This window comes from Rattus norvegicus, chromosome 4, assembly GCF_021556685.1.
Source record: "Rattus norvegicus strain SHRSP/BbbUtx chromosome 4, alternate assembly SHRSP_T2T, whole genome shotgun sequence".
NCBI lineage: Eukaryota > Metazoa > Chordata > Mammalia > Rodentia > Muridae > Rattus > Rattus norvegicus.
The window spans coordinates 62,632,039-62,649,607 of record NC_141537.1 but is presented as its reverse complement, the minus strand read 5'-3'; the positions used below and the strand labels follow the sequence as shown (position 1 = coordinate 62,649,607).

At 39.8% G+C, this 17,569-nt stretch overlaps 1 protein-coding gene across 2 annotated transcripts in view; it reads right to left on the bottom strand.

Annotated features, from left to right (window-relative positions):
- Exoc4 (exocyst complex component 4) overlaps positions 1 to 17,569 on the bottom strand; it is a 770,091-nt gene that overhangs the window by 710,734 nt on the left and 41,788 nt on the right. For both annotated transcript variants that reach the window (XM_087655632.1, NM_053875.2), the window contains 2 exon segments: positions 10,492 to 10,676; positions 1,475 to 1,584 (listed from right to left, as the gene is read on the bottom strand). In XM_087655632.1, coding sequence (XP_087511758.1) covers positions 1,475 to 1,584; positions 10,492 to 10,676 — 295 coding nt within the window.

Genomic DNA, 17,569 nt, shown 5'->3' with positions numbered 1-17,569 from the left:
TCCCAGGTCAGTAGGAATGGTCATTTCAGGGCTGGGTCTCACTCAGCTACCTTACTATCTGTGCTTGCCTGTCTCTTTCTAAGAATCAAAGGACTGGGGTCATAGGATGCAGATTCGTGGAATAATCAAAAGGGAACCTGGGGTAAATAAAAACCTGGGCTTTTGATCTGCAAGAGATGAACTATCCAGAGAGTTTTTAGAATAGCAGGAGAAAGCAGTCTTGAGAACAGAGAGCAGAGCACTGCAATCTGAAAAACTGTCTCTGGCAGAGCGCAGGCCCTCAGCTTGGTCCCGCCACGTGACTTCCAGTAGTTTTTTTCAGCACTCCTAGACACCCCTTTCTTAGAAGCCTCTCCAAGTCAAGGCCTGTCCTTGGCAAGGGAAGAATCATCTACCACCATTGCTGGTTTTGAACAAAGACAAAGAAACCTTGTAAGGTGACAGGTGACAAACTCCAGAACCTGATAAAGACAAGGAATCTTCAGTAAGAAACACTGTCCTGTGAATGCTTTGATTTGGGCCCAATGAGATTTTTATTATGTTTTGTTTTGTTTTTAGTAACAGTCTCATGTAGCCTGGTCTCAAAATCTCTTCGTAACTGGGCAGACCTTGAACTGCTGATGCTCCCACTTCCACATCCTGAGTGCTAGGATGTCTTGCACAGGGTTGTGTGCCCATGCTTCTGTAGATGGCACTATCATCAGACATGGTAGCATACACCTAAACAAACAACGGCTCTTGGGAGGTAAGACAGAAGGATTTTAAGTATGAGTCCAGCTCTGACTACACAGAAATAATCTGCCTCAAAAAAGACACAATAAAAACAAAAAGAAAACAAAAACAAAAACAAAAAGAAAACGTGACGAACAGCAGGACTCAGCAGTAGTTTAAAGTCTATAGCCTACAGACGCCAAGGCCAGAATTCTTGTATGCAAGAAAGGAAATATCTCTGAAACTATGCTCATGACTGTGGATAATTACCAAACTTTATTCTATCCCTGAAAAAAATAACAAAAGTCTAATGCTTCCTTATTCCAGCAAGCAGCCTGGTCACCTCTGATCAATGTTACGTCTCTTTGGCTCTTGCTAGTCAGCTTGAACTCAAGTTCCAATATAAACAACCTGTCTGACTTTTCATTATAAATGGCTTAGACTCATTTCTATTTTTCTGCCATCTGATGTCAACAGGAGCAGTAAAGACTATAACCAAAAAGAAAAGCATACATTCTACCAAAGAGCACTCAAAGGCAAGCTTAGCAAACAGTACCACTGAAGTAAAAACACGTTCAAAGCTGGAACCTGCAGGCAAGCCAGTGAGCCGCCAGTTTTCACCCTCAATAATGCAACAGGTCCTCCCAATGGTTTTATTCTATTTCCTGTGAGGGTCCCAAAGGGCACAGCACACAGGCTACCGTAGATCTTTGTGTGGCTTTTGAATATACAAAGACTGAGGCATATAATAAAAATAACTTACCACTTGAGCTTCCAGCAGCAGAATATTGAGTGGCATCAAGGAATTTGCGTGGAGTAGAGATGTTTGAAACATCAATCAGAGGACCAGGAGAAGCATCTTTGCCATGAGAACTGTGGGGAAAGCAAGCAGCAGTCACTACTTTCTCCAACACCAACTGAAGTCCCATTTAGTGCCCGGAACTCTACACTGTGACTTCAAACACCTCACAAGTACATTGATAATGCAGCAGCTGCCACAGCTGGAGGTTTAAAGATGTCCTCTAAGAGTCGCAACTGTTTACCATAGCTATTATAAGGATATTGTGGACTGTCTAAATGATCATCTCACAATAAAATTGTGCCAAGCAATCATCTGAACTCCTTTGCACCCGAAGTAAAGATTTCTTATAAGTAAATAAAATTACAGTGACACTATGGTATAACAACTAAGGGAAGGTTTAATAGTATTAAACCCCCATTTAAACTTATGTTCCTCAAGATCAGTTTTTACTTATTTTTCAGGGGTTCAGTCCTGTTCATTGTCTTTAAAATAGACTCATAACTTTTGACCTGTCAAGAATCACTATAAAGACTTCAATGCTTTCTCAAAGAGACTTATTCAGCATTATTATTTCAATAAAGCCTAGTCCTGAATTTGAAGTCACTAAAGTAAATAAGTTGCTCAGAGATGGCATGAAGGTTATATATGGCACAAGTACCTGGGTAACATCAAGGCAAGTACAGCTTGGGCCCTGGCCAAAGCAAACTAAATCCTCTCATCACACTCCGTAGACAACAGAAGTTTCTCTCAGTTCAAACACCACAATACAAGTTACAATCCTCACTTCCTTCCAGCCCAAAACACAACAATAATAGTAACGGATCATTCACAAACTAATTCTTTCAAGGGAGAGAAGGCACAAGAGAAGGGAAGAACCAAGCAGACAGGAGAGACTTCAGACAAGATGGAGGCCAGATCCAATTGAGAACAACATGTAAACCAGTGGTTTTCAACCTTCCTAAAGCTAAGACCCTTAATGCAGTTCTTCATGTTGTGGTGACCCCCAATCATAAAATTATTTTTGTTGCTACTTTATAACTGTAATTTTGCTACTGCTATGAATCATAATACAAATATGCAGGATCCCTACTATGCCATCCCTGTGAAAGGGTCACTCGACCTCCAAAGGGGTAGTGACTGATGCACATAGTGCTAATCTAGATGCTCCTCCCCTGCAATATTTCCCCGCCCTCCGCCCCATGATGCTTCTGGAACCAAACCACTACGTTTAAGTGTTACATCTATCTTGCTTCTGCTTTCCTCCCTTACAAAGCTGGACATCACACCCTGCTGCATAAGGGCTACACCCCTGCATTTCTAACTAAGGACAACGTTATTTCACAAACTTTTGGGGAAAAAAAAAACTTTGTTAAAGAGTAAAACTGTCACTTATACAATACTACTTTTACTCCATGATAACAATGTTTGATCAATTATCCGAGGAATCGCAGATAATACGGTAGTCGCTAACTTCTCCGTTTGCACTGACTAAGGTGAGTGGGGATTGTTACCCAGGTAATCTCTGCGATGTATTAGTACTTGGCGCTGTGCTCAGTGTTGACTAGACAGTGTGAGTAAGGTAAAGCAAGCCACACATTCTAGTAGACACCATCACTCCTGGGTAAACGGAAACTCAATTCAGGTATGGAAGTAATAGGACTGAACTGGGATAGTCATTTCCAGCTAAGTCTCCTCTGTGGTATACACATCGCGTTTATATTACCTAAACCATCCTAAGTAAGTCCAGTCAGTCATCTATATGTTCAGTAAACTGTTCACTGTTGCTTTGATTTTTTTTTGAAACAAGGTCCTATGTAGAGAGAGTTTTGGTTTCTTTAAAAATACATTATGGCATATGAATATGTTTTTATTTTACTCCTAGCTGTGGGATATGGGGCTACTTCAGATTGTCCAGAGCATTTAACGAGGATTGTCCTGCGCTTGGGGGTTGGGGGTGAAGTGACTTTTGCCAGCTGCAGAGAGTGTAATCCTGGGACTCCGGGAAGGGTATAAATGAGAGAGCCCCAAGAGGGCCTGTGGCAGCTGCCGCTCCCTGCTGCTGCTTCATTGGCTAGTGCTGGGTTGCTGGAATTCTGCATATTCTGCACAGTGAAGACTGGACTCACCCCAAGGACCTCAGCAACCCAAATAAGGGTCTACATCCTCTTTTCCTTCTAACGCTCTCTCTTTTACCTCATGTTGGGGGGGCTGGAAGAAATTGGGGTACAATAAGGGTTAAAAGGAAAGTAGAGAAATGAAAAACCTCATAAAATCGCTTTTTAAAATGTCCCAACAGTCCTATTATGTAGCTAACTGCAAACTCGAGTTCCTGCCTTACCCCCTAAAGCACCAAGTTACAGTCATGTACCACCATGTCTCTTTGAACTCTCAATTTTTTACTCTTAACTCTTCTCCTACCTGCATGGTATTCCCAACAAGATGAGGTCTGCACACATGCCTAGTCCCCAGATATTGTCCAGAGAAACAGGACAATCACTCAGGAATACAGTATTGCTACTGAGCAATTTAAAAAGAGTTAATTTCAACTATAAATGACAGGAAAATTATATACATAATTTATAAATATTTAAAGAACGAGAGGAGTTATTGTATAGCAGAATAAATAAAAATATCAATGAGCAGGAAAACAGTCTTATGTATAGCTAGAATACTGCCTGTCACTTCTAAAAGTAAACAAGAACAAGTTGTGCCTGTGTGCAGATGCTGGTATGTACGCATGGCCTGTGAATGACTGCTGGTATGCACGCACGGAGAGTGCAATGGAGTGCCTGTGTGCAGAGGCTGTAACATACACATGAGAGTGCAATGGAGTGCCTGTGTGCAGAGGCTGGGACACACACATGAGAGGGTACTGGAGTGCCTGTGTACAGAGGCTGGGACACACACATGAGAGGGTACTGGAGTGCCTGTGTACAGAGGCTGGTATGGACATACTTCTACCCACAAAGATGACAAGGAATTTACTTTAGACCATAATCTACAAGTATTTTCTCAATATAAACCTAAAAATATGTTTCTGAAAAATACAGGGTAATAAATGGCTTGCTACTTAAAAAAAAAAAAAAACATAGCTGCTAAACTTTATAATCAAAGCCAGAAGGACCTTCAAATGCCAACAATTTTTTAGAAAATCAATTTATTAAAAACCTACATTTACTACCTAATATTGTCCGTCCCTCCCTCCCTCCCCTCCCCACACTTTCCTTAGCCTTTAATTTTATCCTCCTCTGTGAATACTAATTCAAAGGCCAGTAGGCAAGTCCCTCTAATATCTAGGGTTTCTCTTCAACTTCTTTTTTAACTTGTGCTTTTTGGGACAGTTCTGGCTGTCCTGAAACTCAATATATTGACCAGGATAGCTTCAAACAGGCATTCACCTGCCTCTGCCCCACGAGTGCTGGGATTGAAGGCATATGCCCACTACTCCTGGCTTTTCTTGGATTTCTATGGAAGGATGTGGTTTCCAAAATGTCAGAGAAAGACTCCACACCTACTCATCTACCAACTAGTATCATGAGGCTCAGCAGGGAGGGAGGTGCTGTTATAGCAGAGCACATTAAATAATGTGCTTAAATAATGGACCTTAGCTTTCGGTTCAAAACAGAGGCCTCTTCTCACCATGCATCAGAGAGAAAACTGAAAAGATATTAATTAGTTTCCTCATAGATCTTTGAATCTGAGTTATTTTAGAAAACAAAATAAGGGAAAGGCTCTTGAAGTTCTAATTAGTAAGAATGTTCTGAATTGTTTTATTTTGAAAGAAATGCGAGTTAGCAGATACGTTTTAAATACACATGATAACTTTTACCTTTACCTCACTCCAATAATTCACAGCTGAGATGAAAACAACACAATTACTGATGCATATCAATGTGTACTGTGAATGATGTGAGTTTGCTTATGTAAAAAGCAACACTGTGCAAGACGACAAACCTATACTACACCACACCACCCAAAGCCAACTGCCACCATAATTTACCCAAATCCTACACCACCATAATCTATCCAAGGACTTTCTGGCCACAGCTTAACCACTCGCTTTGCTAGGACCTTCTTCAATGCTGTTTGGTTTTCAAGTCATGAAAAGCATTCTTTCATTTTTGTTAAAAGAACAGTTAGAAGTTCGCCAGCTTGTAAAACATTTGTTTTTAATTACAGCTTATTTCTGCTCCTTGGATTTATAATTGCTAATTTGTAATCTGTGGATGTGTGTGTGTGTGTGTGTGTGTGTGTGTGTGTGTGTGTGTGTGTGTGTGTTTTCAACTATTACAAAATTCTCAGGTCCAGCTCATATGGTAGATTTGATTGTCGAAGGCAGACAGAAGTGAGTTAAGCTTTACACTATAAAATTAATAACTAATATTATATAACAGAACAGCTAGTATAGTAGCTGTCGAATATCAAAATTTTTCATAAAAGTTGGTTAAATCAGACTGAGCTGCAAAATATCCATCAGAGATAATATAATGAAGTGGGAATTGTTAACAGTAATTCTGTAAAGTTCCAAGATCTGGCTGAAAATACAGAAAGAACAGTGAGTGATTTAGAAATCAGAAAAACTGAGGAAAAAGAATCATGCCTTCAAATGACAGATCAAAGGTGAAGATAACAGAGTGCAGCTAAGCTGGTTACATCTAAGAAAAAAGAAAAACAAAAATGGAACTGAAAGGTAAAACAAAAATGGATGTATAAACAGGAAAAAATGCAAAGGAGAAAACAAGGAACACAGAGGATCTAAAATATGCTTTACACACTTGAACACAAAAATAGAAACCAGACCCCCTGGATCTGCAGTGCTCTCTACCAGGAGAGCATGTCAGAAGAGGCACAAAGGAGTAAGGTCGAAGAGATACTGACCCAGTATACTGAAACGCAGTATGTCAAAGGATGAACTGGCTTTTAAACAATTTGGCATTGATCTCATGTGATGATAAAGGAAGAAGTTCTATCAAAAATATAAAGAATATTGCCCACTACAATGTTGGTATAATCAACTATCAAAATACATGTCTATGTTCTCAATACGCAGACCTACATACATATCAGAAGACAGGCTTGCACGCATGCTACTTACTCCTCATATCGGCCATCTCAGATTATCCTTCCAACTGTAAACCTCAATTCATTTCAAGGAAAAAGAAAAGATGCCAAAACTATTGTTATTATTAAAGTAAAGCGTGCCCATGGGGTTATAAAGAAATCCTCTGTTCTTCACTCCTCACCTCTACTTTCAACAACAGTGAATGTGCTGTATAACCCTTCTAGAAGCCTTCTGGCTAACGACAAATATGCCCAGATAGTGTACTGGTTTGGATTTGATTTAGGGGTCCAGTAGTATATCTCAGAAATCTTACAAATAGGCATAGAGGTCTTTCTCTATATGCTAGAGGTCATTCGTTCTATGCTGTTGGGTTACATGAAAAGATACATAATTCATTCAACCATGTTCTCTGTGATGAGCATTAAAGTTGTGATGAGTTTTGTAAGGAGCAAGGGAGTTGGTTAGGGCAGGTGCCCCTTTGTGTGGGCCATGGGATCTGTTCTTGAGACAGAGCAACATAGCTGGGATGTAAGGCACGCTGCGCCACACCAACCTCAGTCATGTGGATTTAACAATGACGTTAACAGCAAACATCCTACTACATGTATTTTCATAAACTGGTAATGTTTCAAGGAGGATGTAAACCAAGAAATGGAATTTCACGGTTAAATTTTATTTTCTAAAATGGCATACTGGTTATTTAACCAAGGAGAAAAAACTATTCATTTCCCCTACTCTTACCAAGATAGCATGTTATGGACATCACTGACTATTTGATGATGAAAAAGCCATACTTGATTTTTCAGGTCTGTGTGTCTCCAATCATGATAGGTCTGCATTTGTTTATGTTAAAAAGATTACATCATGTCTCTTACTACTCTGAGGAGTAGTTTCACACTTTAGAAAGTGAACCTTAGTACATATTTTTTAAGTCTATGTTTGAACTTTTGTTCCACTTTACTATAAATGTTTTCAGTTTTAAAATAGATAAATTGGGCTAGAGACATGGCTCAATGGTTAAGAGCACTGACTGCTCTTCCAGAGATCCTGAGTTCAATTCCCAGCAACCACATGGTGGCTCACAACCATCTGTAGCGGGATCTGCTGCCCTCTTCTGGTGTGTCTGAAGACAGCTACTGTACTTATATATAATAAATAAATCTTTTTTAAAAATAGATAAATTATTTAACATTCTTATTTATGAATTGCCTGATTGCTAAGAAAAGCCTGCCCCATACATACTCTTGTATGGTAATGCCTATCAAGTTTTATCATATGATTTTTATATCTGGCTAGAATACTTTGTATATCAAAGATAGGTATCTAAAGTTATTTCTGTGAATCATAAGCTTGGTTTCAGAACTCTACTTTGTCCCAGCAATGTCTCTACTCACACTCTGTGCTGTTCTGCTTTGAGTAGCATTACAATATACTTGAGTGTCACATGACGAAAGCTTCCCTCAGAACATCCTTTCTTCATTTTTTTTAACAAGTTACATACGTATTCTTCTAAGTAGACTTTAGATGTGACAATATCAAACATACCAACCAGGTTTAAAGGGATCAGACATCTATGTGCTGTAAGGCTGGCAGTCTTCCCATTTGTTCATTTATCCAAAATACAGCTTTCTCTTTCTCTTTCTCTCTCTCTCTCTCTCCTCCCTCCTCTCTCCCTCCCTCCCTCCTTTTCTTCTTCTGCACCCCCACCAGAGATCTTTGTTTTATTTATTCCGTTTCAGTCTGTGTATGTAGAGAACATACACACCTGCATGCAAGGATGTGTGCAAAGACACATGGAGGCCAGAGGTTGATGTCAAATGTCTTTCTTAATTGCTTCCCCACCTTCTATTTGAAATATCTTTCATGGTACAGAAATATCACTGCTTTGGCAATGCTTACTGGCCAGCAAATTCCTGATATGTTTGTCTCTGTCCCAAATGCAAGGGCTACAGACACATGCTCACGTAAGACTGTTTTTTATAGGGATGCTGGGGATTTGAACTTGGGTCCTCACATTCTTATAACAAATGTTCTGAGTTACTAAGCCATCTTCCTAACTACAATTTTGTTGTTGTTGTTAGTTTTGTTTTGGTTTTGTAGACAGTGTTTTCACCCTTTGGCTAGCCTAGACTTTACTGTGTATCCAACCAGTCTTCAGCCCATTCAAAAATTCAGTTCTTCATACATCATATCAGTTCTTCATATGTAATATCAAAGTAGAGATGGTGATGCTAGAATGGAAATGTTTAAATGGAGATGAAGAGTGGGAGGGAGAGTTAACCATAATGAAGGATGTATGAAAAAAATCAACACAGAACTCTATTATTTTATAAGATAATTTTAAAATATAAGAAAAAAACGGAAATGTCTATGTGCATTCAGAAATTATAATTTCTGAACCTCTGGTTATTCTGATTATACTGTCACCAGCAGAATACACTACTGAAAAGGTAACTGACAGTTACTCACTCACATCTAGTCTTTTTTTTTTTTTTTTTTTTTGGAGCTGGGGACCGAACCCAGGGCCTTGCGCTTCCTAGGCAAGCGCTCTACCACTGAGCTAAATCCCCAACCCCTCACATCTAGTCTTGAAGTAATTCTGGAGTACAAACTCAGTAGCTCAATATATGGGCCTACCAGTTTGTCTACTACCCATTCGCTAAACAGAAGTAGACATTTCTCTTTCAATGTCCGAGTCTCTGGTTATAAAGAAGCATCACCAATAAAGATGTCTTTGTTGCTCTTCAAATAGCACAGGAATTGAAAGAATTCATTCCCAGCATGCCCTACTTCCAGAGCTCTCCTGGTATACAGCTGGACGAAAAGGCATAAATGTGTATATTTCAGCAGACAGTACATAAAAGACCTTCTGAAATGGTCTTCTACATTTCTCTCTTGGAATATAAGAAGGACAGCCATTCTGTGCAGTTACCACATAACTGCAATGACTGACTATCTTAAGATCTAGCCTTATTCCACTCCATATCTACATTAACTTAATGGTTTTCCTGAGCCTACCTGGACTGTAAAACATAAGGCTGTGTTACAAGTCAAAGAAACAAAGCAGAGTTTCTTCCTTAAACCTCTCCTGAGCTCCTGCAGAACGAAGCTGAGAAGACCCTACTAAATCTTCAACTTCACTTCATAAGCCTCAGTATTCTTATCATTGCTGACTTCACTGTTTAATTAAAGGAGTTCTTTCTCAATTCCTTCTGAGAGCACAAGAATGTCTCTGATCCATAAGTAACAACAGGTCCACAGGACATATTTCTTACATATCCTTACAGAAGAGGACTAAAACAATATATAATGAATGAATGAACAAACTTTTATGTTAGCCTCTCTGAAAATGGCATATTTTCTATTATAAAATCTTCTATACTGGAAGAGCTTGAAGGGGCTCGAGACCCCATATGTACAACAATGCCAAGCAACCAGAGCTTCCAGGGACTAAGCCACTACCTAAAGACTATACATGGACTGACCCTGGACTCTGACCTCATAGGTAGCAATGAATATCCTAGTAAGAGCACCAGTGGAAGGGAAAGCCCTGGGTCCTGCTAAGATTGAACCCCCAGTGAATGTGATTGTTGGGGGGAGGGTGGCAATGGGGGGAGGGTGGGGAGGGGAACACCCATAACAGAGGGGAAGGGGAGGGATTAGGGGGATGTTTGCCCGGAAACCGGGAAAGGGAATAACACTCGAAATGTAAATAAGAAATACTCAAGTTAATAAAAAAGAGAGAGAGAGAGAGAGAGAGAGAGAGAGAGAGAGAGAGAGAAAACCTTCTATAAGTTCAGAGACAGTACATTACAGGATAAGGAAAATGAATCACTAGATTCTGGAATTCGAAGAATGTTTTTCCAAATAATGTTACTGCCACAAGACACTGTAGTAGAGAGGTTCCTTAACCAACCTCATCTTCCCTTTTTCCTTGTTACGCTGTACAACCCGGCTAGTGGATTTGATGTACAGATGTCGGTGCAGTTCCTCTATGAGAACCAAGTGCAGGTTCATCTTCTTGCTGTGAAGTTCCAGCCTGAGGTCACTGAGTCCTTCCACCTGGAGCAGCGGACCCTCCAGAGACTCCACTGCTGACACCTGCAAGGGAAAGGAAGTCAAATGAGCACAAGAGTCTCGCAGGACCATAAGGAGAACGAGTGGCTTGCGTACCGTCTAAAAGGAGCTCTGAGAACTGTGTGTGCACACCAGACTGCCGAGTATCGTGTGCACTAACCTAGGCTGGCCCTTAAGGATTTACCAAGATAAATACAACAAAAGAGAAAAATAAAAGAAAACCTTGACAAAAGAATACATAAATGGATGTAAAGCAGCACAGCAAAGCCATGAGTACTATTTACTCCCACACACATTGCTTGTCCAAAAACACATGCAAAATAACGACATCAATTCATATTCTCACCAGAATCTCAATGCTGATGGCTGAAATCAACTTCTTGTGGGGAGAAGGCATATTTTGTTTTGTTTAGATTGTCTGTTTTGAGACAGGGTCTAACTATGTGCTCCTAGGGAGCCTCAAACTCATGCTCCTCTTGCCTCAGGCTTCCTAGCACTGAACCACCACACTGGCTTGAAATCAAGTTAATAAAAGTTACTCTTTAAAACTAAAATTAAATCAAGGTGTACTTTTTTAATAGTTTATTCTCATGGTGATCATAAACCAGACAGTGCTGTTGGCTGAGGTCACATGTGTATCTATAAAGAACCAAGCTGTTCTCATTTTCTCATATTCACAAACATATGGAGATAAATGCACTTCTGCATGCATACTACAGGTGGGAAGTAGCAATTGTGGCTTCTTGATAGCCTGATCCAACCTGATTAAACAGAGGGGACTGAAATGGAGAACCCCAAATACAGTACAAAGGAGATGCTCTTAAGATAGATAGCTGAAGAGATTTTAAAGGCAAGAAGGACTGAATGAATGAAATCATACAGGAATGCCTACAGAGAGAGAAGCTAAAAGATCCAGGGAATTAAACTGACTTTGAAAACTCACGTGATAACTGCAAAGTGAGAAGGAGCACATGAGGTGTGATCTCCTTCCTTGTGTGAGCAGTTACTTCTGTATGTGATACTTATCTTTTAAATCTGGAAAGAAGAAAGGTGAAGGGCATATTCTAAGTATTACTACTTAGGAGTAGGGGGAAAGCTGAGGAGGGGAACTTGAGGATACAAGGTAGAAGAGAAAGATGAGAAAGAAAAAAGAAAAGGTAACCACAAGAAATCCTGATGAGGGGAAAAAAAGCTCATCATCTTCCTAAGGAATTCAGGTCTATGGCTATCCCCAGCTTAGGATATGCTGCTAAATATTTCAGACAGAGGTAGTTAAAGGAACAGGGTGACACCATTAAATCTGATTATAAATGCAAAATGACTCTCAACACCAAATCATTCATATAAAAGCAATAGTTAATAAAAGTCATGAAATGAGCTGGGGTGGGGCGGATGCACACACCTTTAATTCCAGCACTTGGGAGGCAGAGACAAGAGGATCTCTAAGAGTTGGAGGCCAGCCTAGTCTACAAATCAAGTTCCAGGGCATCCGGTGCTACACAGAGAATCCCTGTCTCAAAGAGAAAAGTCATGAAATGTATTGGTAATAAAAAATATTAATCACAGATCTGTAGTGGTCTAAGGAGTCACCTGAAAGCTTCTAGACAATGAATATAGAAAGCTCTGTGGCTGTCAAATACAAACCAGCCCAAAATGACTTAAGAATAATAATAAAGTGCAATGGCTCCATAAACACATCGCTTGTTTTGTGATGTGCTGTAATCAAATGTCAGGAGCAAATAAGTTTCCTTAAGTTTACAGCAGGAAAGAATCAAGGGGTAGAAGACTGACAAGCCCTGGGCCAGCTCTGCCCTCTGAAGCCTGCCTATACATTCTCACACTGACTGGCAAGTGCCCCTGCTATGACAGCCCCTGGGCCCTGGGCAACCTGCCAGTAATTCCAAATGGAAAGGCAGACTCTTAAAATGACCAAAGTGTCCCCAAGGGAGGAAAAGCAACAACAAATTCATTTATACTCACGCCCTAAAATGGATTTTAACTCAAGTCTCTAGTGAAGAAAAGAAGGCGCATTAACCTTCAGTGACATCTAGATCGAGAAAATAAAAAATAATTTGGTAAACCACTGGCCCATCATGTAGCCTTATCCCTTAAGGTAATTAAATCCAACCAAAATATTTAAGCTTGGAAAGCACTCACTGCACAGCCACACTTGACTTGCTTGTAGGAATTTGCATGAAGTGATTTAATTCATATCCCGAACACAAAAATACATAACAATGACAGCTTCCAAAGCCACTCAATCAAAAAAAAAATAAACTTCAGGTAAAAACAACACTATGCCTGGCAAACGTTCTCACAGAAATTATTTTTAACAGTACCTACTTACTCTAAGGATAGAGAAAACTCAGAAGTAAATTTACATGGTATTTCAACACAACACTTGAGCAAGTGTTCCAAGAGACACCATTGTAGTCATTTAAACAACGAGCTTTCTGACTGTTTCCTGGGAACCAAATATAATTTTTATACACATGCACATACACACCCACACGATCAAAAAGTCCTAGAACTTCAAACTTTAACAATCTCAACATAAAAGAGAATAGAGAACAGTGCCTGTGGTGACTTGACTAAGGATGGTCACATAGGCTCCCAGGTTTCAATGTCAGGACTCCAGCTAGTGTAACTGCTTAGGGAGGATTAGCAAGTGCGGCCCTCTTGGAAGAGGGTGACACTGGAAGAGGAGGTTTCAAAAGTCCACGCCAGACTCAATTTCATTCTCTCCCTACCTACAGCTTGTGCGTCAGATGTGTGTTGTCAGCTACTCCCACAGTGCCATGCTCCAGCCAGCTGCCGTGCACCCTGGTACTCTAGGGTACTGCTGTGGCAGGCCTGCCCAAGCTGCTGTTTGTTTAGAACATGGAAGATCGGGGACTTTGGATTAGAAAAAGCAGCCGAATGCTGCAAGTGGGGCTTAACCACCCTAGCAGAAACATGGAAGATAGTGTACTGAGAGCAGTGTGGACTATGGAGGCCCAGCTCAAGAGGTTTCAGAGGAGAGGAATATTAGAGGGCATTCTTGTGATATTTTGGCAAAGAATTTGCTGCTTTTTTGCCTTGTCCTAAAAATCTGCTGGAGACTAAATTGAAGAATTTTAGATTTATTGCTTTGGCAGAGGAAATTTCAAGATAGCATAGTATTGACTGAATTACATGGTTATTAGTAATCACTCTTAACACAAATACACAATGAAAAGCAGCAAGCAGGACAAAGTAAAATATAAAATTTACAGTTTGAGGAGAAAAGGAGCAGCCAAAAATGTCATAGTGGTTTAAAGAAAAGCCTGATGCTAAATGAAACAGAGAATGGCAATCTCAGGGCAAGACCAGACCTAGCTAATCCTGAACCCTACTGATTTCCTAGGCCTAACAACAAGGAACACTTATGTTATTCAGGGAGGAGACCCAGACTCCAGCCCCAGCAAGCAGAATTTGGCAGATTTGGTCAAGTGGCCCTGCATTTAGAGTCAGGAGGATGTAGGAAATAGGTTGTGTAACCTTCCATCCCAGTCAAGGAAAGCCACTAAGGCCAGACCTGTGACAAAGGAGATCCTGCTTGGAGGCCTAGAGAAACTATTACCTACAGCTGTGAAAGTGAAACCTAGATTGCACAGGACACCCCAAGATGTTGGAGGTGCCAGAGCTATGAGATAGCTGCCAAGGAGAAGTGCAACAGGAAATGAAACCAGCCCAAGAGAGAAGCATGGGAAGGAGTGGGAGACTGGAAAAACCCTCTAAGAATTTGAAGTCTGTCCTGCTGGATTTCAGTGTTCTTTGGTCTAGGATTTCCTCTACGTGCTTTCTTTCCTCCTTTTTTGGAATAGTAATGTGTATTATGTGCTATTGTATGTCAGAAGTATGTAAGTTGCTTTTTTATTTTTGTTTTTCTAAGATTTGTTTATGTATGAGTGCTTTGTCTGCATGAACATATGTGTGTATATCTGTATGCCAGAACAGGGCATCAGATCCCATTACAGATAGTTGTGAGCTACCATATAGAGTTGGTATTGAACACAAGACCCCTGGAAGAGCAGCCAGAGCTCTTAAGAGCTATGTTATCTCTCCTGCCCCAGTTTTTTTTTTTTTTTTTGTTTTTTTTATAGGGGGTTACAGTAACCCCTTATGAGATTGTCTTGAGTTTCAGAGATTTTGGACTTTAAACTTTTGAAACAGTATTGAGACTGAAAGACTATGGAGACCTTTGAAATTTAACTGAATGCATTTTGCATGATAATATGACTACGAGCCAATGGGGACCAGGGAATAGAATGTGGTGGTTTGAGTGAGAATGGCTCACATGCAGAATGCTTGGTCCCCAGTTAGTGGAACTGTTGGGAGAATTACTAAATATGGTCTTGTTGAAGAAAGTATGTCTCTGGGGTGAGCATTAAGGTTTCAAAAGCCCAGGCCAGGCCCAGTTTTTTCTCTTTGCCTGCAACTTTCTTATCAGATTTGAACTCTCAGCTACTGCTCCGGCACAATGCTTACCTGCTTACCACCATGCTCCCTGTCCTCATAATAATTGTAAACTAACCTCTGGAACTATAAGCAAGCCCCCAGTTAAACAGTTCCTTTTATAAGTAGCCTTGGCCATGGTGTTTCATTGCAACAATAGAAGAGTAACAGTCTCTTATGACTGCATGAATTCAAGATACTGCTCCATTAGAGATACAACAAGGAATTGGTCTGGGGAGGTTAGAATTTTCAAAATCGGATTCATAAGTATGGCAGTCAACACTAAATAAAACACAATTGTTTTATTCTGGAGACTTCAAAGTCCATTCACAAAGTTAAAAATTCCAAAAGTCAAGCAAGCTTTTTAGAATATAGAAAACAGCCATTGTATAAATTAGCTCACTGGTTAAGTCAGTCAATTTTCCCATCATAGGATGAAACACCTGAGAAAAGCAACTTCACTGGAGGAAATTTTTATTTTGGCTCATGGTTTCAAAAGATTCAGTTCTTAAGGACAGAATCCTTTTGCTCTGGGCTTGTAGCAGTACCATACATGTGGCAGAAGCATGAGAAAGAGAATACCTTCTCACCTCACAGAGCCAAGGAGCCAATACTCAGATCCGGAACACCTCACCCCAAAGATCTAATGTATTTCTTACCAAGTCCACCTTCTGAAATTTCTACCACCCAGGAGTGTGTGACGGGCCAGTGTTCTTCAGGATATGGACCTCTGAGGGAGTGGGATGACATGGCTCACTAACGAAGCAGTAACGGGAATTCAAGATACTGCTCCATTAGAGATACAACAAGAAATTGACCTGGGGAGGTTAGAATTTTCAAAATCGGGTTCATAAGTATGGCAGTCAACACTGAATAATGTCACAAATACATATTACAATTATAAAACTAGACAAATAGACAACATTCAGAATGTAGCTAATTAGCAAATATGTCTAAGCATCTCTTCAGAGAACTGATCTTGTATATTCATACATCAAGTAGTCTTTAATTAAACTCCTAGAATTCTCCAACCTACACCATTCCTTAGAGCATTATATATTGAAAATATTTCAATTTTCTTCCATATATATTTTTAAAATAAGCTTCATAGTAAATAAAAAAGATACTACAAACAGGGAACTTTAAATACTTCTTGGAGACTTTTGTACATATTCACCCTCCATCTCTAAACTCATCCAAAATCATTCCCTTCCTACCTTCCACTGCATCCTTTCCATCCTCTTCCCATCATCAAGGCCAATTCAGGAAGCTCAAATATTCTTGGATGTGTGGTTACCAGTGAAACATAATCAACTTATCAGCGGTTACACAGAAAACTCCCTTCCTCTCTTAGCAGCTAAGATTTGCACTTAGTAACACTTGTATTAGAAGTGGGACTTCACGCCCAACTCACCTTTCATGCTGGAATTTGATCAGGTTTGGGATGGCAAAGAGCTTGTACATGGTGTCATAACCACATGAGTCAGTATATGCAGCTACCCTCCTGGGCACCTCTATCTACCCCATCCAACAGAATGTCAGTTTTCTAGTCAGCAAGGTAGAGACTTGTCACAGAGATAACAAACTGTTTAGAGTAAAAGCCACGTTTCCTTTAAGATTATGAAAATAAGCAACATTTTCAAAATGTCTTAAGAAATCACACTGAGTAGGACAGCATGTCACTCAATATAGAAAATACTATCCATGTTAAAAAAATAAAAATTTAGGGTTGGGGATTTAGCTCAGTGGTAGAGCGCTTGCCTAGCATGCTCCGGAAAAATAAATAAATAAATAAATAAATAAATAAATAAATAAATAAATAAATTTAAAGAACATTTCTGTACAACACACAAACACAGGCCAAATGTACAAATTACCAAACCGAAAGTTCAAAAGCCTGGTGGTGATATCTATAACTACAATAAATCAAGTATCCATAATGAGCAATGTAGTGGGCTACTATAGTTATGCCATCTCATGAAAGTACTCCTAAGAATACTTTAAATGCTAAACACTCTTGTGTAAAACTGGTCTCTGGAGCAGTCCTACATTCCTATATAATGTGACCCTGCGCTAAAGGCTAACTGCCTGATCATGTAACTGCTATCTCTCTGCTTCTATAAACAAGGCTTGCTTGGTGCAATTGTTCAGAGAAGCTTTTCCCTACGCATCACAACTATGAGTTTTGCCCTTAAAAACTTGAAACAACTGGAGATCAAGGTCATTTCCTGCTAATCTGCTTGAAACAGTCACACTAGAGGTTAATAAAGACTCCACTGAGCTTATTCCAACCTCTCTAGGGAGTTTTTCTCCCCAGGTACCCACAATAAAGGACTGTCATGACCATTTGTTTCTTCCTACATTTTATTTCTCAATTTGATATTAACATCAAGAACTGGAGATTATTATTTCATAGTTACTTGACTGTCTTCAGCAATCTT